Here is a 26,922-nt window from a genome sequence, read left to right as displayed (position 1 = left end):
CCCTAGCTGGGTAAATTCCAAATAGCATATGGAGGCACACATAGTTACACACACACACACACACACACACCCTAATTAACTTGGTGAAAACCAAAGAAAAAGAAAAATTGTAACAGCGTTCAAAGAGAAAAAGACCCATGAAATGACGTGATATATGGACATTTCCTTAGAAGACTCTCAATTACATTAGCTTACTTGTCCTCCTTACTGTACCATATTCTCCATTTAAGACATAAAGCAATGTGTGGTGGAGGAGTGGCCACATGTTCTTTTTTTTTTTTTTTTGTGGCCACATGTTCTGAGTGAGCATTAACATAACTCCAATGTTGAAACCACTACAACTTTATCTCTGAGAAAATGCGAGATCTTTTGAAAGGACTGCAACCAGAAGCCTAAAGGTGCAAATGCACTGGAAACTTTGAGGAAGACTTCTGGGGCTGCTACTGAGCCCCAAACTGAGAAAAAACCAGAGTTTTACAGCATACTTGGAACAGAATACCTTTTCCAAGATGCTAATGCCACCTCCCTGTGACATGAACTGATGATAAGCCATCTAGAGATCTTGGGGGCCTTACGGAGCCAGGAAGGAAACATCTGATGGTTTACATAGGGGGTGGTATTTCCTAGTATAGGATGGGTGTGTCTTAATAATAACCAGAAGGGCTGTGGGTAGCTAGACAGAAGGAGCTGCAGCCATAGGTGAGGGCAGCCACAGAGAACATCAGGCTATAGGACCTCACGTCCATGGAGGGAAAATCTCTGCCCATGCCAGGGGAACCAGGTGAGTCAAGAAGTCGAGGGCAGGAGTAGATGCCCTCCTCAATACTAGGGGTGCTCACTGCCTCCCATTCCAGGGCCTGGTTCAGGCTCATCCCTCCACATTCCTAGCACGTTACCAGCACTTTCAGAGACCGTGTGCACTGCCTCATGCTTGTTGCATTTCCTGCAGCACACTGGGACCAAAAGCTGCCCCAGGATGGCCCCTGGAAGTTTTTCTGCCTGATGATGACCGTGATGTTGCTTCTGCTAGTCCTCATCCTTGGTGTGGTTCTGGCTGAGGGTAAGGTGTTGAGCCATGGGAATGGGTGATCACATGGACCCAGGCCCCCAAATCTGCAGTCCTGAGAAGAGGACCCTAGAGGGCTGGGGCAGAGATGGCTCAGTAGGGGGTGACTGGACTGTGTTGCTGGACTCAATGATTCTAGAGAGAAACTGCCCTCTTTGTCTCAGCCTGCCATTTGGGGAGTGGGAAAAGAAATGTGTATGGAAAAGTCTAGTGCATATCAGCCATGTGTTTCCTCTAGTACTGCAGTTCTTCAACCAGATGCAGGAAGAACTCAAGCAACTGGACATCAAATGTGAGTGCTGAATGTCATGGAGGGCTTATTCCTCTCCAGCCCTCCACCAGGTCTTGATCTGCCTTTCTCTGTGGGCCCCTTAGTTGTGCAGGGTCTGGCAGATGCTGGACACAAACGGGACACGATGCGGGGAGAGGTGTTCCGGCAAATGGAGGCTCTGCGGGCAGGCAACGGTAAGGAGATGGGGCAAGTTGGGTGGTGGGAAGTGGGAGTTGGGAGAAGAAGGTTGTTCTCTTGGACACTGTTGATGCTAGTGATTCTTGCAACACATGCATGTATGTAGGGTTGTTTTAATCGACCCTCTATCAGGGTTGGTGTTCATATAAAGTTTGAGGTCCCCTGAATGGCATTACTCTGCCATCTCATAATGGCTCTCTCTCTCCTAAAGATTTTATTTATTTATTTGAGAGAGAGAGAGAGAACACAAGCAGGGGGAGCAGCAGAGAGAGAGAGAGAGAGAGAGAGAAGCAAACTCCCCACTGAGCAGAGAGCCTGACTCAGGGCTCGATCCCAGTACCTGGGGATCATGATCTGAGCCGAAGGCAGCTGCTTAGCTGACCGAGCCACCCAGGCACCCCTGCCCATCTCCTGAATGAACAAATGGGAAGCTACTGTGCTCACTTTTGCAAAGTGGCAAAGATGCACAGGTGTGAATCATTTCACTGGAGATCTTGTTCAGTGGCCAGTGCAGCCCTTAACCCCAACAGAGCTAACCTCTTTCCCCTTCTCCAGAATCATCCTGTGAGCCCTGCCTGGAAAACTGGATGGCATTTCAGGGCTCCTGCTATCTATTTTCCACACAGAAACAGGACTGGTTTAAAGCCAAGGATCACTGTGCTAAGAAGGGTGCTCACTTGGTCATCATCAATAGCCAAGCAGAGCAGGTGCGAAGGTGGGGAGGGGTGCTCTGGGGACTCTTTGGGTCATTGCAAGTTCATGTCCTTGTCCCATGCAAAATCTAGTGCCAATCCTTCCTTCTGCCCTTCATAATACCCTTCCACTGCCTTAGCACACAGTATTGGCCAAGATTCTTTCTTGGCCAAGTCTTTTTTCTGAGCGATTCTTCATGTTGGCCCTTCTGTCCAGAATGCTTTCTTCTATCTACATAGACAACTTCTACTCCTTCTTCTTCAGATCCAACTTTGTCCTTCAACATCCTTCCCACCCCCTCTTCCTCAACACTGGACTATGCTGCCAGATCCCTGGTTAATCTCCTCTCACAGGAAGAACTCCCAGGCTAGGTGTGGTTCTGACTCATTTTTGAGTTGATAATGCCAGGGACCAGATTAGACATACTCAGTATGGTTCAGTGGACTCAGTGTTTGTCAGTGGAATCCAAATGATTCCTATTTTCCAGAACTCTTCCTAAGGGGGTAGTGTCTATATTTCTCACCTTGTAAACCATGCTTTTGAATAATCCTAACTACCTCTTAACCAGTGCTCAGCTAGGAGCCACACTGAGCTCTTGAGACTCTGGACTCTGGGAAACAAACCGAGGGTTACAGAAGGGAGGGGGTGGGGGGATGGGATAGCTGGGTGATGGGCATTAAGGAGGGCACATGTGGTGATGAGCACTGGGTATTACATGCAACTAATGAATTGTTGAACACTACATCAAAAACTAATGATGTACTAAATGTTGGCTAACTGAACATAATAAAAAAAAAGAAATTTCAGAAAATTCTGGAAGGCACCTGCCATTGTTATCCCCATTTTACAAATGAAAAGCCCGAGGGCCCCAAGTATCCATAATTTGATGACCACATAGGCCATAATAATGGTGGAAATGGAGATCTACCCAGAGCTTTTATCTAACTTCAGCCAAGGATGTTGCTTTGGACAACATCCCTGCCTATGTGGTCCTGTAAGTCTTATTCCCTTTCAGGGACTGCTTCCACCACCATTCTGACCTCTGCCCATAATATTTCTTGACTTAATCTGCCTTCTTCTCATGCAGAAATTCCTAAGGCCAGAGGAAAATACTGGCTACTGGATTGGCCTTAAGAAACAATATCCAAAGGGCATTTACAAGTGGCAAGATGGCTCAGCACCCACCTTTATGTGAGTGTCCCTGTTGAGCTTGTCTGTCTCACTGGACCTTGAAGACATCTTCCTACAGATTCCCACACTGTCTCAAGTGTTTGATTTTGGTTAAAACCAAACTGCCTGTCACATTTCCTATTGTCATGCTTAATGTTATTTTGTTAGCTGCAGAGGGGTGTGTGTGTGTGTGTGTGTGTGTGTGTGTGTGTGTAGACCATAATTAAACAACACTTAATAGGAAGTTCTCTATTGTGGGAAGTCTCAGTGCTGCTAATACATCGAAGAGAATCATACACTTCGAGGAGGGAGTAGGCAGTGTATGATGTGCCAAGCTTATTGAGATGCACATCTCATTTGCATGTATCTGGAGCCTTTAGTGTCCTACAGAACACACTCAAGGAATAACTGCCTAGGGGATCCAGACTTAACCCCTCTACATATGACTCAATGACCTCACATTCTGGTCATCTGTTCTTGAACTTTTTTTTTTTTCATGTCCACACACTTTCCTAGAACTTCACGCTTAACCTCCTGGACCATCTTGAGTATTTCTGCTTTCCTCAATTTCCACATCTTCTGCCTCAGCTCAGGTCAGGATGATTGCTATATATCCTATACTTAGTCTTACCCTCATGAACCCATGCTCTAGTCAAGTTCAAGGGGTCATTTTCCTAAAACATGCCTTTGATATAGTTTTAGGAAACACCTAATTCCTCAATGTTACATGCATAACCCAGAATCTTTAATTTTATTTAAAAACATTTTTGTTAAAGATTGTGTTTTTTATTTATCGGAGAGAGAAAGAGTGAGCACAAGCAGGAGGAGTGGCTGACAGAGGGAGAAGCAGGCTCCCCACTGGGCAAGGAGCCCGATGCAGGACTTGATTCCAGGCCCCTGGGATCATGACCTGAGCTGAAGGCAGACACTTAACCGTCCGAACCAGCCAGGTGTCCCGAATAACCCAGAATCTTTAGATGGCACCTTACAATGCCCACATAGTGGGTGCTATTCATCTTTACATCCTTATCTCTTACACACCCAAAGGCTCTCCATCTCCTTTCACAACTATGTGACAAATAACTCATCTTTTTGAACACTGTCTTGCATCTGATCTTTCCGTTTTTTCTCCTGCTGTGTTATCTGCCTAGAACACATTTTATTGGTTTGGTGAGCTACAATATGTGTGTCAGATCTCATAGAGGAATCCATCCTTTGCCCAGAATGAATTATTCCAACTCCCTTAACACTATGTAGAGTTTTGTGGCTGTGTCAATTTCAGTTATGATCTTTCTTTGCCTGCACATGTCTTACCTATCAGACAGGCTGCTGCTTCAGGGCAGAGCAGTCATCCAACTCATTGATGTGTCTCCAGTACCCACTTCTGGGCTTGGTACTCAGCAGGTGCATAATCACCTGTATTGGAGTGAATGAATGAATAAATGTTGTGAACATTTCAAGAAATGTTTAGGAAAGAGGGGATGGGATCCTTTGATAGACTTGGCACCTATCATATACTGGACATTCAAATGTGTCATGTCCTGAAACTTAACCTCAGAGACCCAGGGATATTAAGTTATTTGTCCATTTTGGCCTCATTTATTTCATTTATAATGCAAGAAATTGCACCAGATGATTATTATAAAACAGTGGTGCTCAGAAGGTAGTGATTTCCCCCTACAGCGATTTGGCATGGTCTGCAATATTGTTGGTTGTCACAATAGAGTGGAAGCTTCTGGCGTCAAATGGGTAGACAGCAGTGATGCTGCCCACTGTCCTACAATGCACAGGACATCCCCCACAACAAATAATGATAAGGCTCTCAATGTCAGTAGTTCCTTCATGTAAAAACCCTTGCTCTAAGAGACGGCTGGGATATTTTACTTCTAGAGATTTCTCACATATCCCCAAGGCTAGACCTTCCCCTGGTAGCCTTATCCTCTTCTGGGATTTTAATGGTGAGAAGCCCAGCTGGGCATGGCTGAGTGTGGCTTGCCCCAGTACTGTGGCTAAGGGACTTGGTTGATGCTCGTGTGTGTTTTCGCAGCAACTGGCCTGCTACCACATCTTCTGACTATGACTGTGTCTTCATGGAGAAGTCTGGCTCCTGGTTCTCGGGTATATGCCATGCGTACTGGTATTATTGGATCTGTGAGAAGCCACAGGTCTGCTGAGCCTGATCCCTCTACTCCGCCTGCAATCTTGGGAAAGGTTGTCTTGATATTTGACCTCATAACGATCCCCCAACTTCTCTGCAGAAAAGGGGGTTTCCTGAAAGCTCTGGTCCTCTTGGGAGCATCGTTCCCCTTTCTTGCCCTGACTTCTAAATGCTGTCGAGGAATATGAAAAATGACGCCAGGATGGAACAATAAGCAGAATATATTGTGTAGGACTTTCTGCAAGACAAATAATCTAGTTTTTAAAAAATTACATAAATAAAGGCAAATGTAGTATTCTTAGAAAATAAAAGAACCTTAAAGACATCACTAAATTAATATGTGTACCATGTTTGGATTTTGATTTGAAAAAGGTTTTGAAGAAATCACAATATTTGTGTATGGATTATATACCGGGCAACACGAAGGCAATTTTATTTATTTGTGAGTCATGCTAATAGCATGGTATAGATAGATGATGGATAGATAGAGAGATAAGAGATAAATCACTATGTGTTAGCAATACATACTAACATGAGTATGGGTAATATATATGGATAGATTTGTGTACTGTGTAGGATTTTCTTAAAAATAAATTAAATAAGCAGGAAGGTTGTATATAAGAAACTCAATTGGCCAAGTGTTTATAATTATTAAAGCTGAGACATAGAAGTCTATCATATATTTCCTCTAATTTGTGTCAAGAGGAGCATTCTACATAAAATTTTAAATTAATCAATGCAACTTTTAATAATTCATATAAGGTAAACCTGACCAAAAAGGAACTTATCAAACTTGTAATAGAACAGAAGTGTCTGAACCTAAAAGTGGTATCTACATAAAGTCTTACCATAACTATCATACGTCACAGTATATTGTTGAAAACATTCCATTTTACCTCAGGAACAATGAATGGGTTTCCATAGTTTTGGATTTCTCTTCAACATTATTCTGGGGTCTGTAGACAAGGCCGTGAGACATCCCCCCAAAGAAGTATCCCATAAAACACTAAGAAACAAAAGTATTAAAATTTGGAAAAGAAAATACAAACACATCATTTTTCATACATGATGTCATTGTTTTCACAGGGATACTAAAGCATCTGCGCATGCTTTTAAAATTTAGAAGTGTGTACCAAGTTTTCTGCATTCAAAGTCAGCATTAGAGATTGTGTTTTATAAATGAAGAGCAAATTGATAAACAAAGATTTAGAAAATATCACACTTAGGGAGAAAAACCATGAGAGACTCTTAGCTATAGGAAACAAACTGAGGGTTGCTGGAGGGGAGGTGGGTGGAAGGATGGAGTAACAGGGTGATGGGTGTTGGGGAGGGCATGCGATGTGATGAACACTGAGTGTTATATGCAACTGATAAATTTTGGAACACTGCATCCGAAACTAAGGATGTACTATATGTTAGCTAATTGAATTTAAATAAAAAATTTAAAAAAGAAAATATCACATTTGCCATTGCACAAAAACATTAAGTGACTTTATTAAAAAAAGGATTTTATTTATTTATTTCACAGAGAGAGAGCGAGATCGAGAGCACGCGAGAGAGCAAGAACAAATAGGCAGAGCAGCAGGCAGAGGCAGAGGGAGAAGCAGGCTCTCTGCTGAGTAGGGAGCCTGATGTGGGGCTCGATCCCAGGACCCTGAGAGCATGACTTGAGCCAAAGGCAGACGCTTAACAAACTGAGCCACCCAGGCACCCCATTAAGTGACTTTAAGAGTTACAGATATTCTGATGTCTTTTAGTGAAAAACTAAAAACTATGCATGAAGATACATAAGTGCAGATTAGGTAGTCTTGCAGCACTCACTATGGTGAGAATTTTAGGACACTGCATGCTTGGCATAGCTCTATCTGCATAACAAATACTTAATACATTATAACTTATTGGTAATAATATATTTAAAAGCTTCATCATGGAAAACGTTGAGTACCATGCTATCCCTCTGGCAACCAAGAGAGATGAATCTGAAGAAAGTCAATGTCCTCATGACAAACTTCTTTCCTGCAAGATGCCAGACTCAGAAGCACACTAGGGAAGATGAGCTAATTGTATTCCCTTCAACAAGGTTCTCTGGGGATTACGTCTCGGGGGTCAGAGAATCTGGTATAAACTGTGGTGGTGGTTCTGCTTCGTGCTCTCAGAGAAAACATGCTCCTCCTTCATGGCCATAAGACAAAGTTGAGGCAGCTGCAGCCTCTAACCTCTGGAAACACTACACCCAGCAGCTGAGAGGTCTGGGATCTGCCAGGGGTACAGTAGCCACTGGTCAAGTAAGTGTGTCAGGAAGACAAGCTACAAGGGAGTGGTCTCAGGGAAGAGCCCTCCCCAGAACATTCCTCAGACAGTGGGGAGCTGCCTGCTCAGTGTTCCCCACCAGAGCTTAGAGAGCCTGCTGTCCTAGCCTCATGAGTGGATAGGGAATTGTGAGTTGGTTAAGAGAGTGGGCGCCAGACCCAGAGCCAGAGCTTAGGCTGAATTCTAGCTCCACGTAGGAGTGAGGTGTGGAGTCTCAGCTGCCTGCCCCATGCGTTGGTCAGGGTTTAGTGGGCTGGTATGTGTCAAGTGATCAGCTAAAATGTGAATTTCAATCAAATAAACAGTACTGTCCCACTCAAAATTAGTTGATCTGGGCAGGTGCTGTGGGAGGAGAGAGCAGGGAGTTCAACCTACATCAGCGGTCCTTAATGGGGGGGCAATTTCAATCCCTTCCCAAGAGGTCTTGTTGCAGCTGGGATGAGGGGATGCTCCTGGCCAGGGGTGCTGCTCCGTATCCTGCAAGAATACCTGGACAGTCCCCACCACAAAAAACTGCTCTGGCCCCAAATGTCAATAGAGCCCAGGTTGAGAATCGCTGGGCTCGGCCAATAGAGGGATGAGTGGGAAAGGGATCCTTGCAGACATAAGGGTAATGCCTAAGTGAGGCAAAGTTGGGGCTAGAGGTTTCTAGGCAGGAGGAACAGCAGGTGCAAAGGCTCTAAGGCAGGGATAAAACCAGGAAGATGGAAACTGAGGTCCGGGAGTGAGAGGAACAGTGGTGAACCGTGGAAAGGTGAAGTTGAATTTGATCCCCATCTACACTTTTATAGAGTCACTGGCTGTAGGCCTGTGGAGGTGGGGTGGGTGAGAGTGGCCTTGGGGAGACCAAGGAACAGTAGATCATCCACATGAGAATCCATGGTGACCTGGATTGGAATACTTCCTCTGGGAATGAATTTTCTGCTTCTGTCCAAGAGATGAACATGATGTTTAAAAACCCACAAATCTGGAACCGTTGGGAAATGAAAGGCAAGCAGCAGTGGAGGGCAGTTCTCAGTCCTCCATGCCCAGTTGTTCAGGTTGTGCACCCTGTGGAATGCTACAGTGCGTGACTCCCAGGGCCAACCTCAGCATCTCTGGCAGGGAGATTCCATTTTGGACCTTGTGAGGCTCGAGTGCGTGGGAGTGTCTGGGAGTGATGTCCAGGAAGCAAAAGGATAATCAAGTAGGAATTTGAAAAGAGGTGGGTGCTGAGCCAGAAATTCAGAATGAATTTAATCCATTGAATGAAAAATGTAAGTCTGGAAGACAATGGAGACCCCCCACCCTGCACCAAGATACCTGCCACTAGTATTATAAATATTTTCATACCACATATGTACTCTGAGCATCCCATGTCATATGTACAGTATATGGATTGCAGGGGAGGGGTCCAGAGATACAAAACACCAAGTATTCACTCCCTTCCTCAGCCTTCAGTAGAAGAAGGTGAAAGGAAGGCTTTGAAGAGTCTATTGTAGTTCACAAATATGTACTGTTGCTCTCTACCCCTTGACACCAGACTTGGCCATTAAAATGTGTGTGGAGGTGAGAGAAGGCTGTTTCCTGGTAGATGTTCTTAGGAGCCAGCTTACAATTCACTTTTTCCATTGCTGTGATAACTGGCAGCATCCCAGACACAAACGTTTACCACCCGCCTGAGCCCCGAAGTGAATTCTTCATGGAACACAGCCATAGCAACATGTCATGGGCATGTAGCCTGAGAGAGAAATAAGCCTTCATTGCTGTCAGCCATGAAGATTTGGGCATGGATGTTACTGCAATATAATTTAGCCCAAATGGACTTCGACAGCGTCAGTGGGTGCCCAGTGGAAGCCAGTCAGGGTAATAAAAGCACCGCCTGGGACATAGGGCCAGAATTTGTGGACAAATTAAGATAATCTATCTCTAACATGGATGTGAAGAAGCATCAAATGAATGAAATTAACTCCCTTTGGAAATAACCTATACCAAGATATCTTTAATCCATGCCATGCTTATACAGCTTGACAGGGAGACTGATATAAAAGATACAGGTCATCGTAACATTTTAGAGTGGTACCTTTAAAAGAAGACTTTATAGAGCACCACACTAATTGTCTCATTTAATCCTCCCAAGAACCTGAGGCTTTGGGCGTATCTGTCATTGGCTCACACAGCTGATGAGTGTCTGGGGTGGTATTTAAATAGGGTCTGTCAGAACCCAGAGCCTTTGCTCTCAACCACTAAGAGACCTTAACTCTCAGGAAAAAAATCATAAGGTTCGGCATTTTACATATTAACCCACTGCATCTTTTCAATTGCTCTGTGGAGCAGCTACTACTATTAACCATCTTTACAGATGAGAACACGAAGGCACGAAGAGGTTAAGTAACTTGCCTAACTCACACACCTCGTAAGTGGCAGAGCTGGGATTTATCCCCAGGCTGTCTGGCTTCAGAGTGGATGCCCTTAATCACTAGTATTTATTTTTATTTTTAAAGCGAACCCCAGAAATAGTAAGCCTATTTATTTAGATTGTTTATTTTTTTCTCTCCTCCCATCATTTCTGAGGTACAATTGGCAGATAAAAATGTATATGATTAAGGTGTACAACTTGATGCTTTGATATATGTATGCACTCTGAAGTAATCACCACAATCAAGCTAATTAACATAGATCACTCTTTATTTTGATAGTGTCGCTAGAAGTTTCCACTGATAAAAACAACTGTCCAGTAACATATCAGGTGTGGATTTAAGGCCCTTATACATATTTTCTCACTTAATCCTTGTAATGATCCTAAGAGGTTAGATGACCAGTCCCATGGAGGAGATGAGGAACCTGAGGCTCAGGGAGGTTAGTGGGAGGCAACATGAGGGGTGGGTGGGAAGGACAATAATGCAACAATCCATTTCTTCTCCAGGAGTCCCCTCAAGCCGATGCCCTTATTTTGGCTTTTGTACTACCTGGGCATGGACAATCAGACCCGAGTCTTTGAATTCATCCTCCTTGGCCTCTCTGAGCAGCCCGTGCAACAGCAGGTGCTCTTTGGTCTGTCCTCCAGTCTGTATCTGATTGGGTGCCTGGGGAATCTTCTCACCATCCTGGCCATCCTCTTGGACCCTCACCTCCACAGCCCCATGTACTTCTTCCTCAGCAACTTGTCTCTACTTGACATCTGCTTTACCTCCACCACCATCCCCAAGATGCTGGTGAACCACCTATGCGGGCACAGTACCATCTCCCCTGAGGCTTGCCTGATGCAGATGTATTTCTTCGTTGCCTTTGGGGCAGCTGACAGCATCCTTCTCTCGGCCATGGCTTATGACCGCTACCTGGCCATCTGCTGCCCGCTGCGCTACTTGACAGTCATGAGTGTCCTTCGGTGTGCCTTGCTGGTGGTGGTACCCTGGATCTCAGCAAACCTCATCTCCATGGTCCATACTATCCTGATGACCCGCTTGTCCTTTTGCACCAATAGGATCCCACACTTTTTCTGTGACCTCAATGCCTTGATCAAGCTCTCTTGCTCTAACACCCAAGTCAATGAGATGTTGGTGTTGGTCCTTGGGGGCTTGGTGGTTCTGATTCCTTTTGTGTGTATCATGGCCTCTTATACACCTATTGCTGTGACTGTGTGGAAGGTGCCCTCAACTCAGGGGAAGTGGAAGGCGTTCTCCACCTGTAGTTCTCACCTTTGTGTCGTCTCTCTCTTCTATGGGACTATTATTGGGGTCTATTTCAACCCTGGATCCACGCATACCACCCAGAGGGACTTGGCAGCCACAGTGATGTACACTATGGTCACCCCCATGCTGAACCCCTTCATCTACAGCCTTCGGAACCGAGATCTGAAGGAAGCCCTCATGAAACTTCTCAAAGGAAACCACTTGGCTGAACCTCTTTGAAGATTCTTTTGAGACCCAGTTTTTTTTAATTTTAAGAATTTTTTAATTGCTATATTTGATGCGCTCATATTTTTTATTAGGTTATGTTAGTCACCTTACAGTACAACGGTAGTTTTTGATGCAGCGTTCCATGATTCATTATTTGTGTGTAACACCCAGTTCTAATTATAACACATGTCCTCCTTAATACCCATCACCGGACTACCCCATCCCTCCATCTGCCTTCCCTCCAGCAACCCTCAGTCTGTTTCCTGAAGTCCATAGTCTTTCATGGTTCATCTCTTCCTCTGATTTCCCCTGCTTCACTTTTCCCTCTCTTCCCCTATGTGCCTCTGCTCTATTCCTTATGCTCCACATATGAGTGAAGCCATATGATAATTGTCTTTCTCTGTTTGACTTATTTCACTTAGCATAACCCCATCCAGTTCCATCCATGTCCATGAAAATGGTGGGTATTCATCCTTTCAGATAAAAACTTCTGCACAGCAAAGGAAACAGTTAACAAAACTAAGAGACAGCCCGCAGAATGGGAGAGGGTATTTGCAGATAAAGGGCTGGTATTCAAGATCTATAAGTAACTTCTCAAACTCAACACCCAAAAAACAAATAATCCAGCCAAAAAATGGGCAGAAGACATGAACAGACACTTCTCCAAAGAAGACATGCAGAAGACATGAAAAAATGTTCAACATCATTAGCCATCAGGGAAATTCAAATCAAAAACACACTGAGATACCACCTTACACCAGTGAGGATGTTTTTTAAAATTATTTATTTATTTATTTATTTGGGGGTGGGAGAAGAGAGAGAGCATGAGCGGGGGAGGGGCAGAGGAAGAGAGAATCTCAAGCAAACTCCCTGCTGAGCGCAGAGCAGGACATGGGGCTCAATTTCAAGACCTGAGATCATAACCTGAGCCAAAATCAATAGTCGAGCATTCAACCAACTGAGCCACTCAGGCACTTCAGACCAAATTGTTTTTGAAAAAAACTAACTTTTCCCAGTGTCAAAAATCTGGGTGTTTTTTTTCTTTTTGTTTTTTAAAGGTAGAAACAAAATTTTATTATTTAAGTACTTTATTTTTTGTTGAATATATTTGACATATAACATTATGTAAATTTGTTGTATATGTTAATTTGATATATGTTTATATTATATTGTGATTGCCATGATAGCAATACTTAGCACTTCTATCATTACATAATTGCCTTTCTTTTTAACGGTTGAGATAATTAAGTTTTAGACTTTTAGCAAGTTGGATGATTGTAGTACAATATTGTCTATGTTCATTACATTGTGCATTATATCTCTGTCTTATTTACTACTTACTGCAGGTTTGTAGTCTTTTTTTAAATCTTTATTTTTATTTTATTATTTTATTTAAATTCAATTAGGCCACATATAGTACACCATTAATTTCAGATGTAGAGTTTAGTAGTTCATCAGTTGCATATAACACTCAGTTGCACATAACTAATTCATCAGTCGCATAAAACACTCAGTGCTCATCACATCACATGCCTTCCTTAATGCCCATTACCCAGTTACCCCATCCCCCCACCAATCTCCCCTCCAGCAACCCTCAGTTTGTTTCCTAGAGTTAAGAGTCTTACATGGTCTGTCTCCCTCTCTGATTTCTTCCCATGTAGTTTTACTTCCCTTCCCCTATGATCCTCTGTGCTATTTCTTGTATTCCACATGTGAGTGAAACCATATGATAAATGTCTTTCTCTGATTGACTCATTTTGCTCAGCATAATCCCCTCCAGTTCCATCTACATCAATGTAATGGTAAGATTTCAACCTTTTTGATGGCTGCTTAGTATTCCATGTATATAGACCACATCTTCTTTATCCATTGATCTGTCGATGGACATCTGGGTTCTTTTCATAGTTTGGCTATTGTGGATCTTGTTGTTATAAACATTGGGGTGCAGGTGTCCCTTCAGGATCACCACATTTTTATCTTTGGGGTTAATACCAGTAGCAGGGTAATTCTATTTTTAACTTCTGGTGGAAACCCCATACTGTTATCCAGAGTGGCTGTACCGGCTTGCACTCCCACCAACAGTGTAAGAAGTTTCCTCTTTCTCTGCATCCTTGCCAACATTTGTTGTTTCCTGACTTGATCATTTTAGTCATTCTCACAGGTGTGAGGTGGTATCTCATTGTGGTTTTGATTTGTATTTCCCTGATGCCAAGTGTTGTTGAACATGTGTCTTTATGTGTCTGTTGGCCATTTGTGTGTCTTCTTTGGAGAAATGTCTGTTCATGTCTTCTGCCCATTTCTTGACTGGATTATTTATTTTTTGGGTGTTGAGTTTGATATGTTCTTTATAGATCTTGGAAAACAGTGTCTTCAACAAATTGTGTTGGGAAAATTGGACAGCAACATGTAGAAGAATGAAAGTGGACCATTTTCTTACACCATACACAAAGGTAAACTAACAATGGATGAAAGACCTAAAAGTGAGTCAGGAATCCATCAGAATAGTACAGGAGAACACAGGCAGCAACCTCTTCAACCTTGGCCTCAGCAACTTCTTGCTAGACAAGTCTCCAAAAGCCAGGCAACAAAAGCAAAAAGAGCAAAAAACTGTTGGTACTTCGGTGAGTTTGTACTCTTGTTCCTCCACCTTCCCTTCCCTGGCAACCATCACTGTTTTTTTTTTTTCCACCTAGATTCCAGGTGTAAGTAATATCACACAGTGCATGTCATTCTCTGTCTGACTTATCTCACTTAGCATAATATACTCAAGTCCACCCATGTTGTCACAAATGATAGGATAGCCTCCTTTCTCATAGTGGAATAATATTCTATTGTATATATCACATTTTTTTTAACCCACTCATCTACTGATGAATATTTAAGTTGTTTCTATATCCTGGCTATTGTGAATAATGATGCATTAAACAGAGGAGTGCATATAACTCTTTGAAATTCTGTTTTTATTTCCTTTAAGGGTATATACCCAGAAGTGGAATTGCTGAATCATAAGGTAGATCTATTTCTGATTGTTGAGGAAACTTCATATTGTTTGCCATAAAGGTTGGACCACTTATATCCCCACCAACTGTGCACAAGGATTCTCTCATCATACCTCCTCACCAACACCTCTTGTCTTTTGTCTTCTGAGGAATGGGAGAGACTGGATCAGACAGATTGCCCATGTTGAGTCAAGAGAAAAACACTGGGATTTCATGATGGTATGGGGCATTGGCTTAAAAATCTGACACATTTGGGTTCAAATTCTCCATTTGCTCCTGAATAAACCACATGTCTCTTATCTGTTCACTTTCCCTTTGAGTGTGAGTTTTCTTTTTCATAAAGTGGGGGCTGTTCAATCATCCTTCTAGCCTGTTGCTCCAAGTTAGTTAACTTCACATCCCAGCACTACTGTTTTCTCATCTGTAAAGTGAATTTTGTTATGGTTCCCCCTCTCTCTACGTGGTCATCAGAATTCTATCAAATAAAATGTAGATCACCTGTCAAAGGACTCTGTGCATAGTAAGCACTGGACAAAAATTTCTGCAGCTCGAAAAAGATAGATATCACAAGTTTAAATCTTTTTTTTTTAATTTTTTTTTTAATTTTTTATTTTAATAAACATATAATGTATTTTTATCCCCAGGGGTACAGGTCTGTGAATCATCTGGTTTACACATTTCACAGCACTCATCATAGCCCATACCCTCCCCAATGTCCATTTCCCCACCACCCTCTCCCGTCCCCCTTCCCCCCCGCAACCCTCAGTCTGTTTCTTGAGATTGAGTCTTTTATGGTTTGTCTCCCTCCCAATCCCATCTTTTCATTTTTTCTTTTCCTACCTCCCCCCAAACCCCCCCACCTTGCATCTCCCCTTCCTCATATCAAAGAGATCATATGATAGTTATATTTCTCCGATTGACTTATTTCGCTAAGCATGATACCCTCTAGTTCCATCCACGTTGTCGCAAATGGCAAGATTTCATGTCTTTTGATGGCTGCATAGTATTCCATTGTGTATATATACCACATCTTCTTTATCCATAAAAGCCCTTTCTGGAGAAATAAAAGAACTAAAATCTAACCAACAAGTTTAAATCTTTTTTAATGGAGTCACAAGGCACTGAAAAAAAAACCTTCCAGAATTTGAGGTTTTGTCAATTCATGAGATGTAACAGGATTTTGGATGGAAGGAAACACCAACATTGTAAAAACAAAGATTGTGTGGTGCTTCTGAGAATGAATGCCCACCTTTGTGCCAGACAGGGATATAAAGTGCTTATTTTTAAAGACAGGGTTTCTTGGGACGCCTGGGTGGCTCAGTAGGTTAAGCCTCTGCCTTCGGCTCGGGTCATGATCTCAGGGTCCTGGGATCGAGTCCCGCATCAGGCTCTCTGCTTAGCCGGCAGCCTACTTCCCCCTTCTCTCTCTCTGCCTGCCTCTCTGCCTACTTGTGATCTCTCTCTGTCAAATGAATAAATAAAAATCTTTAAAAAAATAAAGACAGGGTTTCTAGAAAGAAACAATGAAGACTCACTGAATGTAACTTTTGCTACTTTATTTTTATTTTTGAGATAGTCCTTTCAACAAGTTCTACTGTATCTACTGATGTTTGTTTTCATCACCTTACTGGACTTTGGAAAATAAAGGTTTTGCTGAACTGAGTATTGGTGAACCAATCTTGTCCCACTTACCCTTCTTGATTTCTCAAAGATAATGATCTCCCTTCCCCAACAGATTGTGTACTCCACAGAGGAAGGAATCTGGCTTCATTCATCTTTGTACCTTGATTCCATGCACATGGTAAGTGTTCAATAAATATTTGCATATTTCTGAACTTAGTGTCTGTCCTCAAACCCGGACTAGTTCTTTTATGTGCTGCTGCAACAGGTAAGATGCAGATTGTTCAGGTCAAAGGTCTTCCTTCCACCCTTATCATTCTTTTTTAAAAAACATTTTATTCATTTATTAGACAGAGAGAGACACACAGAGAGAGGGAACACAAGCAGAGGGAGTCGGAGAGGGAGAAGCAGGCTTCCCACTGAGCAGAGAGCCCGATGGGGGGGGGGCTCGATCCCAGGGCTCCGGGATCATGACCTGAGCTGAAGGCAGATGCCTAATGACTGAGCCACCCAGGCACCCTACCCTTATCATTCTTAATCTTTAAAATCCTTCCAAAAATTTTGAGGCCTTAATTTGTTCATATGCTCTCCTGTCTTCTGTAGATCCTTCCAGTGTGTCTAAATACTCCAGGATTCACTTTTATTTTTGAGTTAACATATTAATTTCCCCTGATAAATACAAGTGCCAGCCCATTATGCCAAAGACAACCATTCACACTTTGGTATAAATTAGTATGGTGAAAATCATGGCCTTGAGGGACACCAGAAAAGAAGTCCTGGTGAAGAGAGAAGACTGGGAAGTGTAAGTATTAGATGCTGCCACATGGAGATAGCACAGATCTGCCTAAACTCACCCCAGTCATAAGACAAAGGCCAGGACTGGCTGAGTCCACCGAGCTTTCATGAAGGTAGGAGCCATGTCAAGGAGCAGAAGTTCCATAAGGGGGAAGGCAAGACCAAGGAGAAGCAGGAAAGGAACAAAACACTTCCTAGAATCTTTTTTATTTTCTTACCTCTCTGCCAGGGGTGTGGGTCAAGGATGTGCCAGGCAGACTTCAAGGTGTAACAGAAAGATAACAGAAAGGAATGCAGCATTTATTCCTAAACAGTTTTGCTAAGGTCCATCCCTGAATGCAAACCCTGCCTTTGGCAGTGGTGTGTATTCAGTGAATATTCACTACGTGAGGCACCGTGGTACAGGCTGGGGACTCATGGTGAACAAAACAGATCCAATCTTGTGTGTAGGAGAGATGACAAGTTGATAGACATTTGTGAATAGCAGTGATCAGTGAAGGACAAATTATGGGGGCATTCTGGAAGACCAAGGGGCCAACTGACTCAGATCAGGGAGTGTGGAAGGCTTCCAGGCAGTGGTAACATTTAACCTTAAAAATGAGTAGAAATGAGCCAGGCAAGGGAATGAAGGGAAATACAAGTGTCGTGGTTACCCCCTTGGTTTATTCTCTTCCTGCCATTGAGATGCCCTTCTCATCTTTTTCTTATTTCCAGGGTCACCCATTAGTTTTCCTGAGTCACTCACCTCTGCTCTTCTGATGATGATAGAGACCTTCTTTGTTGAGCACCCATTATGGGTTGCATATTATGCTTAGGGCTTTACAGGCAGAGCTCACTGAATGCTCTACTAGGTAGGTAGGGTGCAATCTTGATTGCACAGAGGGGAAACTGAGGCATAGAGAACTAGCTGAGACAATACTCCAAGTCTGCATCCAGTTTGTGCTAGTTGGTTAGTGTTTCCATAAGAAAGTAGTACAGACTGTGTGTCTTAAATAACAGAAGTTTGTTTTATTACAGATCTGGAGGCTGGAAGTCAAAGGCCAAGTTGTCAGAAATGTTTCTCCTGAGGGCTCTCTCCATGGCTTGTAAATGGCCATCTTTTCTCTGTATGTTCACATGGTCTTTCCCCTGTATCTGTCTGTGTTCAAATTTCCTTTCCTTTTTTAAAATTATGTCATGTTAGTCACCATACAGTACATCACTAGTTTTTGGTGTAGTGTTCCATGATTCATTGTTAAAATTTCCTCTTCTCATGAGGATGCCAGTCATACTGAATTGGGGTCTACCCATATGAACTTATATTACCTTAACTATCTCTTTAAAGATCCTGTCTCCAAAAACAGTCACATTCTGATGTGCTAGGGGTTAGGACTTCAACATATGAGTTTTAGAAGGACACAGCTCGTACGATAGCCTTCAACCGGAACAAGCTCAAGATGAAATCTCTAAGTTGACAGATCTGAACACTCCCCTCTCTTCCAAGGGAATGAGGTTTCTTGGGTATTAACCAGTCTCATGAGTAGGATCACATGTGGCTGAATTCTTGCCTTCTTCATTCACACAGGGATCTGTGGCTGTGCCCAGATGTTCTCAACTTGCCAGGAAAAGCCTGGCAATTGCTCCACATCTCAGTCCTGCAAAGCACAGCTTTCAGCAGAGAGTGTGTGCCTTTTTTTTTTTTTTAAAGATTTTATTCATTTATTTGACAGACAGAGATCACAAGTAGGCAGAGAGGCAGGCAGAGAGAGAGGAGGAAGCAGGCCCCCCGCTGAGCAGAGAGCCCGATGCGGGACTCGATCCCAGGACCCTGAGATCATGACCAGAGCCGAAGGCAGAGGCTTTAACCCACTGAGCCACCCAGGTGCCCCAGTGTGTGCCTTTTGTAATAAAAGCTCTACTCTCCAAGACAATGATGATCAATGAAAGCTGCAACCATTCCATGAAAGAAAAGTAGAATGAATAGGGAAGACACACATTAGAACCCAGCAATCAGTTCTAGTACCACTTAAAGCGTGTCTGTCAGATATTACAGTCCTCCTGATATGAAGTAATAGAAAACACAGGACACCCCTTATGAAGTAATGTTGCTTAAAAATTAGAACCTGAATCCAATCAAGCTTCATTTAATCACTAACAGTTTAACACAGGAAATACAGCAGATAGAGTTTGAGTCTGACAAGAAGGGACAGAGGATTAAAAGATGAGGCCTACTGTACCCAGGTGTAGAGAACTGAAAAAATAAAGCAATTTACCTAGTGGTAAGATACAGAAAGAGTCCCATTAACATGAGGAATGATAAGAATGTCTACTTTCAATATATGCCTATATTGAATCCTTATGTTGTACACCTGAAACTAACATAATGTTATATGTCAATTATATCTCAATTAAAAGAAAAGAATACCCACTATCATTACTTCTCTTCTGCATTGTACTGGAGGACCTAAACAATGCACTAGAACAAGAAAACAATAAAGAGGTACAAGGATTGGATGAGGAGAATCAGTGTTGTCAATATTTTCCAATAGTAATTATCTAGGGAAGCTTTGAGAATTAACTAACAATATAGCTTTCCTGTATAATCAACCTCATGAACACAATATAATAGGAAAAAAAACTCACTCACAGAAGCAACAAAATTTATGAGGCATCTAACAATAACACTAGCAAGAAAGGAGCAAGACATTTAGGGGGAAACTATAACATTTTGCTAATGGAGATAAAAGAATTTCTAGATAAACAGAGAGAGCTACCAAAGACATAATAATGTAAAAATGAATGAATCTGTAAAATGATGAAAACCTGATAAAAATTTTAATGCAACTCATGAATCACTGAACCCCACATCAAAAACTAATGATGAACTGTATAGTGGCTAACTTAACATAAAATTTTTTTAACATGAAATTTGAAATACTAGTTCACAATTCACATGAACATGTACATGTGTAAGAATATCTGATGCAAATATGAAAAAAACACGGAATGGATGATAGAATTAGAGAAGAGAACAATATGGGGGGTTCAAATATCCATTTCCTCATGTCTAAAGACCTTGGCCAAGTTATTTAAACTCCTTATACCTCTGTTTCTTAAATTTGGAACCTGGAGATGCCAGGAGTACCTAGCTCATAGAGTTGTGAGAATTGATGACTCACATATATACCTGTTTTGTGTAATTATAATCTTAGGAGAGTACCAGGAACAGTTAGTACTGACCAAATCTTAGTCATTATAAACTGCTACAACTACTGTTGCTATCAAAGATAAATACCATGCTATACATATATTGCTAAAATAATTTTTTAAGACAGCCTTATATTATATGGGAATAGACATACAAAACAGTGGAACAGAATAAGAGTCATGGAACAGATTCACATATAAATAAACTTACATTAAATAGTGGACTATTTATTAACTTGTGTTAGAACACTAGTTAGACATTAAAAAATAAGTATTACAACCACACACCTATTAGAACGGCTACATCCAGAACATTGGGCACATCAAATGCTGATGAGGATGGGAAGCAACAGGAACTCTGATCCACTGCTAGTGGGGATACAAAATGGTACCCCACTTTGGAAGACAGTTTGGCAGTGTCTTACAAAACTATATATATTCTGGCAATATAATTCAGCAACAATACTTCTTGGTATTGATCCCAAGGTGTTGAAAACTTAGGCCCATAAAAATATGAACACGGGTGTTTATAGCAGATTTATTCATAATTGCCCAAACTTGAAACAACCAAGATGCCCTTCAGTAGGTGAATAGATAAGCTATGGTCCATCTAGACCATCTAGAATGGAATATTATTCAGCACTGAAAAGGAGTGAGCTATCAAGCCATACAAAGACATGGAGGAACTTTATTTTTTTTTAATTTTAATTTTTAAAATTTCTTTTCAGTGTACCAGAATTCATTGTTTATGCACCACACCCAGTGCTCCATGCAATACGTGCCCTCCATAATACCCGACATGGAGGAACTTCAAATACATATCAATATGTGAAAGAAGCCAATCTGAAGAGGCTACAGACTGTACAACTCCAACTACATTATATTCAGGAAAAGGCAAAACTATGGAGACAGTAAGAAGATCAGTGGTTGCCAGGGGTCAGAGGGGGGAAGGAAGGATGGAAAGGTGAACACAGGAGATTTTAGGGGAGTGGAAATACTTTTATGATACCATAATGATGAATACATCTCATTATACATTTGTTAAAACCCTTAGAATGTACAATGAGAGCAGACCATAATGTAAACTACAGACTTTGGGTGATGATGTGTCAATATAGGTTCATTGGTTATAACAAAAGAACCACTCTGGTGGGGGATATTTATAATGGGAGTCTATGAATATGCAGGACAAGAGATATATGGGAAATCTCATATGAGATATGTGCCTCCCTCTTAAAAATGCTAAGGACCAAAACCACTTTAAAAAAAGTCTTTTTTTTATTGGAGGGGGAGATGAACCATGAGAGACTATGGACTCTGAAAGACAACCTGAGGGTTTTGAAGGGGCACGGGGTGGGAGGTTGGGGAGTCAGGTGGTGGGTATTACGGAGGGCATGGATTGCATGGAGCACTGAGTGTGGTGCAAAAACAATGAATTCTGTTACGCTGAAAAGAAATAAATAAAAAAAAAGTCTTTTTTTTTTTTTAGATTGCTTATTTATTTATTTGGCAGAGGGAGACACAGCAAGAGAGGGAGCACAAACAGGAGGAGTGGGAGAGGGAGAAGCAGGCCCCCCGCTGAGCAGGGAGCCCAATGCAGGGCTTCATTCCAGGACCCTGGGATCATGACCTGAGCCAAAGGCAGAGGCTTTAATCCACTGAGTCACCCAGGCACCCCATACAGCTGATAAATTATTGAACACTAGGTTGGAAACTAAGTATGTCCTGTATGTTGGCTAATTGAATTTAAATAAAAAAAAGGAAGAAACTGTCTCTGACAGGAAAAGTAGTGAGGCATAAGAAACAAAAGGCAAAGGAAAAAAATGGTACAAAAACTAGTATTTAGAATCTCTTCAAAAATGCCTGCAAATCAATAAGAACAAGACAATCCAATAGGAAAATGAGGAAAGATTTTGGATAGACATATCACAAAGAGGGAACTCATATAGTTAAAAACCAGTGGAGATTTCAGCCCCACCAGTAATTAGGGAAATGTAAATTAAAGCCACAACAGGAGACCACTTGGCAACCATATTGGTAAAATTAAGTTTCACATGATCAGGCATTAGTGAGGGTGGGAGAAATAAATCCTCTGACACGCAGGTGCTGGGAGTGTGAATTAGCACAGCCATTTGGGAGTTTAATTTGGCAATTCTTCTTAAATTTAAGAATCGTATTTCCTATGACCTGATTATCTCACTAGTAGTAATTTGTATTTTTTAAAACAAGATTATTTATTTATTTATTTATTTATTTGACAGACAGAGATCACAAGTAGGCAGAAAGGCAGGCAGAGAGAGAGAGGAGGAAGCAGGCTCCCTGGTGAGCAGAGAGCCCGATGTGGGGCTCGATCCCAGGACCCTGAGATCATGACCTGAGCCGAAGGCAGAGACTTAACCTACTGAGCCACCCAGGCGCCCCCTTAATTTGTATTTGATAGTGCCTGTGGGTAGTAAATGATATACAAAGATATGTATTGCATTATTCCTAAAAACAGTGAAAAATTAGAAGCAACTTAAGTGTCTATCAGATAACTATATATTGTGCATATTCATAAAATTGAATATTAAACTGATTTTATAAAAATGGGGCAGTTCTATAACAATGGTTCTCAGTGGCAGCAACAACTTTGCCACAGTGACAATTTTGGCAATATCTGGAGACATTTTTGTTATGACTGGGGTGGAGAGGCTACTGGCATCTGGCAGGTAGAGAACATTCTGCAATACACCAGACAACCCCCACCACAAAGAATGATCTGGCCCCAAATGTCAGTACTGCCAAGGTCCAGAAACCTTGGTCTCTGTAAACTAACATGGATTTCACTTTGTGATGTTGAGTTAAAAAAAAAAAGCCAAGTTACAGAAAGATACCTACCTTAAACCACAACAAAAACTCATAATAATAATCTTATTTTATGTTTGTTTACATGCCACGTGTGTACAAAGGTGTGGAAGGATGCCCATCAAATTCACCCTCATAATTGCATGGCTGGCCATTGCATGATTTTAGCCTTAGTTGTGGTATTTCAAGTATCTAATAAGAAGAAACAAACAGTTGTGGGTTTTTTTATGTTTTAAATCTTTAAAAAAGACATTTAATTGTTTAAATGACCTGGGTGGGGAAGGATGAAGGTCAAGAAGGTGTATTTGGCAGACTCCTTGACCCCAGTGGCCCATGGCAGGGCTGCTCACCTCTCAATATCAGAAGTCAGGGCCTCAAATCCCAAATTTGCAGAGCATTAGACTCTGCTCAAGTCCCTGAGAAGCTCAGGTAATTGACTCACCCCTGGCAAGCAGGGAGGGAAGGAAAGTGAGGACATAGTCTCTCTGAGGTTGCCCCCTCCCTTGCAGGATCCCAAGGGGTCCTGGTATCCCTGTAGCAGAAGCAGAAGCAGTGGACCACAGTGAGAGAAGGCAGCAGGTAAGGAACAGAGGCAGCATAAATAATGGAGGTCAGGCTTATGTCCCTCCCCCTCCCCCACTCCTGTCCAGCTAGCACGCTCAGGGCAGCAACTCCTTGTTTTGCAGTCCAGTCCTCACCTGTCCAGCCCTCACCTGCAGAGCAACACTAACCCAGGACCTCCTGCTGGAGTGAGGCAGAGGCAGATGCAGAGCCTTGACCCCAGGTGAGTCACCTTCCTCACATTCCACCTAAGAGAGACGTGGGGAACCAGCATCTGTCCTGGACTCAGTGAAGCCATCCTGTTTATACAACCCCTTGTGCAACTTGAATCTATGGCATGGGGGCAGCAGGTGGGGGCCCACTTCCTAGTTTTGAGGCAGTGTGATGATTGCTTTGCAGGCATTACTTTTTTGGAGCTCACATTACTTTATGATGGAGGTTCATTGGGTAGCTGAGAAACTGAGGTACAAAGACTGAGGTACAAAGCTGCCACTCAAAGTTACCCAGAATACCTACCTGACTTTGCACCTCTCTCTCCTCTCTGTCCTGCCCGGAAACCCATGGTAAAGGATCAGGGAAAGGCAAAGAAAAGAGAGAGATAAGAGGATTCAGGATTGAGAGACTCTAGCCACCTTCAGGGGTGTAAACTGTCAGAGAGGCCTGAGGGACAGACGGGGTGATGGTGAGAACTTAAGGATGAAGAGAGGGAGAGACAAGGCATGTAGGAGATGTCTAAAGTGTGAAGGAGGATGCAAAGAAGGGAAAACAAACAGTTTGACTAAGAAGAGACAGCCAGGATGGGGGCAGACAGGTAAGACAAGATGGGGACTGAGAGGCAAGACAGATCTAGCCTGTGGTTCTGCCCCCCAAGGATACATATGACAATATGCAAAGATACTTTTGATTATCCCAGCTGAGAGGTGTTACTGGTATCTATGGGTACCAGAAATGCAGCTCAATCCTGCAATGCACACATTGTCCCTTCCACAAAGAACCCAGCCTTAGGGGTATATATGGTAAGCAGCTGGCCCCACCATGATTTCCTCTAAGTTCTAGGTAGCCAGATATCTCTCCCACTCTCCCCACACCCTTCAGTAAAAAGACTGGTCTGCAGGGAGAGAGAGGATCTATAAGAAATCTCTGCATTAGAGAGAGTCAATTATCATATGGTTTCACTTATTTGTGGAGCATAACAAATAACATGGAGGACATCGGGAGATGGAGAGGAGAAGGGAGTTGAGGGAAATTGGAAGGGGAGGTGAACCATGAGAGACTATGGACTCTGAAAAACAACCTGAGGGTTTTGAAGGGGCGGGGGGTGGGAGGTTTGGGGAGCCTGGTGGTGGGTATTAGGGAGGGCACGTATTGCATGGAGCACTGGGTGTGGTGCAAAAACAATGAATATGGTTACACTGAAAAGAAATAAAAATAAATCTCTGCATTATCTGCTCAATTTTTAAAATTTCTTTATTTGAAAGAGAGTGGCTCATGTATCTGTTCACACTGCCTTATGCGTCTGTCTTCTGCTTAGGTCATGATCTCGGGGTCCTGATATTGCCCCACATCTGGGCTCCCTGCCAGGTGAGGAGTCTGTTGCTCCTTCTCCCTCCTGCCCCTCCACTCTCTCTCAAATAAAGAAATTTTTAAAATGTTCTGAAAAATTGAGAGGAATTTGTCAGTTGCATATAACACCCAGTGCTCATTACATCTTGTGCCTTCCTTAATGCATCTGAAACTAATGATACACCATATGTTAACTAATTGAATTTAAATAAAATAAGTAAAAAAAAAAAGTAACAAAAAATTGAGCAGATAATGCAGAGATTACTTAGAGATCCTCTCTCTCCCTGCACACAGTTTCCCCCCTTATTATCCTGCATTAGTGAGGTACATCTGTTACAGTAGCTGAGGTAATATTATTGTTATATATTATGATTGACAAAAGCCTACAGTTTACATTAGGGTTCACTGTTCGTGTTGTTCATGCTGTGGGTTTTGACAAATGCACGATGTCATTATCCACCATTATGGTATCATACAGAAGAGTTCACCAGCTTACCCCACGCCCCCAGAGTTTTACCTATTCATCCCTTCCTCTCTCACCACCGAGCCTCTGGCAACCACCAGTCTTTTTACTGTCTCCCTAGTTTTGCCTTTTCCAGAATGAACAGGCACCCCTCTTAGGTGCATTCTTCATCCCCATCATTCCAGAGGGTGCTTTATGCAGCTCTGGGTAGGTAGCTCTGGGCTACCTTCTCAGGACATGGTAACTTCTCGTCTTCTCATACGTCCTCTCCCTTTCTTTCTTCATGGCTGTGGATTTTTGTCATCTTAACTGACACAGGGAGGGAGTGGTCCAGCATAGTGAAGCTGTCATCTCCCAGGTCCTGGGAGTGGCCTCTGACATTCATTAACAGCCACCAGTAAGTGCTGAGTATGACAGAGAGGTTAGGAAGAGATAAATTTTGGCAGCATTCAAATACAGGTTCTGATCCTGGCCTCCTTATTCTGCATCTGCAGTCCCTTGAGCAAGTGATGTGTCTTCTGAGGGGTTCGGTGGCCACATCTATAAGATGGGGATCACAGGGGATGCCTTATAATGTTGGAGTAAAGATTTAATACAAAATACATAAGCATAGGTGCTGGGTTTATAGGATACATCCAATAAAATGTAGCTATTCTCACCAAGAACTCAAAATCCAGTGCCAGAAACAGTTACGTCTCCAGCATGACCAATTATGATGAGGGTCATGGTAAGTTAGGAGTAAGGAATTTTTTTTTTAATTTTTTATTTCTTTTCAGCGTAACAGTATTCGTTGTTTTTTCACCACACCCAGTGCTCCATGCAATCCATGCCCTCCCTAATACCCACCACCTGGCAGAGCAAGGAATTTTAAACTCACTCAGGAGCCATTGTTTTGGAAGCATGCAGGAATGAGTGATTAAATCTGCTTTGGGAAGGGAATGTCCAGGATGACATTTAAGCTGAACCTTTATTTATTTACTTATTTGTTTTTTTGTTTATTATTTTATTTTTTCAGTGTTCCAAGATTCATTGTTTATGGACCACACCCAGTGCTCCATGCAATACCTGCCCTCCTTAGTACCCACCACCAGGCTCACCCATCCCCCCACCCCCTCCCCTCTAAAACCCTCAGTTTGTTTCTCAGAGT

General features: G+C 42.4%; 1 protein-coding gene and 1 long non-coding RNA gene across 2 annotated transcripts; both read left to right on the top strand.

Moving 5' to 3' along the window:
• The first annotated feature begins 2,089 nt into the window (after nt 1-2,089).
• Nucleotides 2,090-5,886, top strand: LOC308340192. The gene is made up of 3 exons (XR_013966586.1): nt 2,090-2,242; nt 3,316-3,419; nt 5,446-5,886. It is a non-coding gene; the product is annotated as an uncharacterized lncRNA (long non-coding RNA).
• Nucleotides 5,887-10,820: 4,934 nt separating this feature from the next.
• LOC308340032 (olfactory receptor 1f45-like) lies at nt 10,821-11,756 on the top strand (the record flags this gene model as incomplete). Its single annotated transcript, XM_080799187.1, has 1 exon — nt 10,821-11,756. One exon carries the CDS (start codon nt 10,821-10,823, stop codon nt 11,754-11,756), a length of 936 nt encoding a protein of 311 aa, XP_080655313.1.
• Between the last annotated feature and the right edge of the window lie 15,166 nt (nt 11,757-26,922).

This window comes from Martes martes (genome assembly GCF_963455335.1).
Source record: "Martes martes genome assembly, chromosome: 1".
NCBI classification, from domain to species: domain Eukaryota; kingdom Metazoa; phylum Chordata; class Mammalia; order Carnivora; family Mustelidae; genus Martes; species Martes martes.
This window is presented reverse-complemented; position numbering and strand designations above follow the sequence as displayed.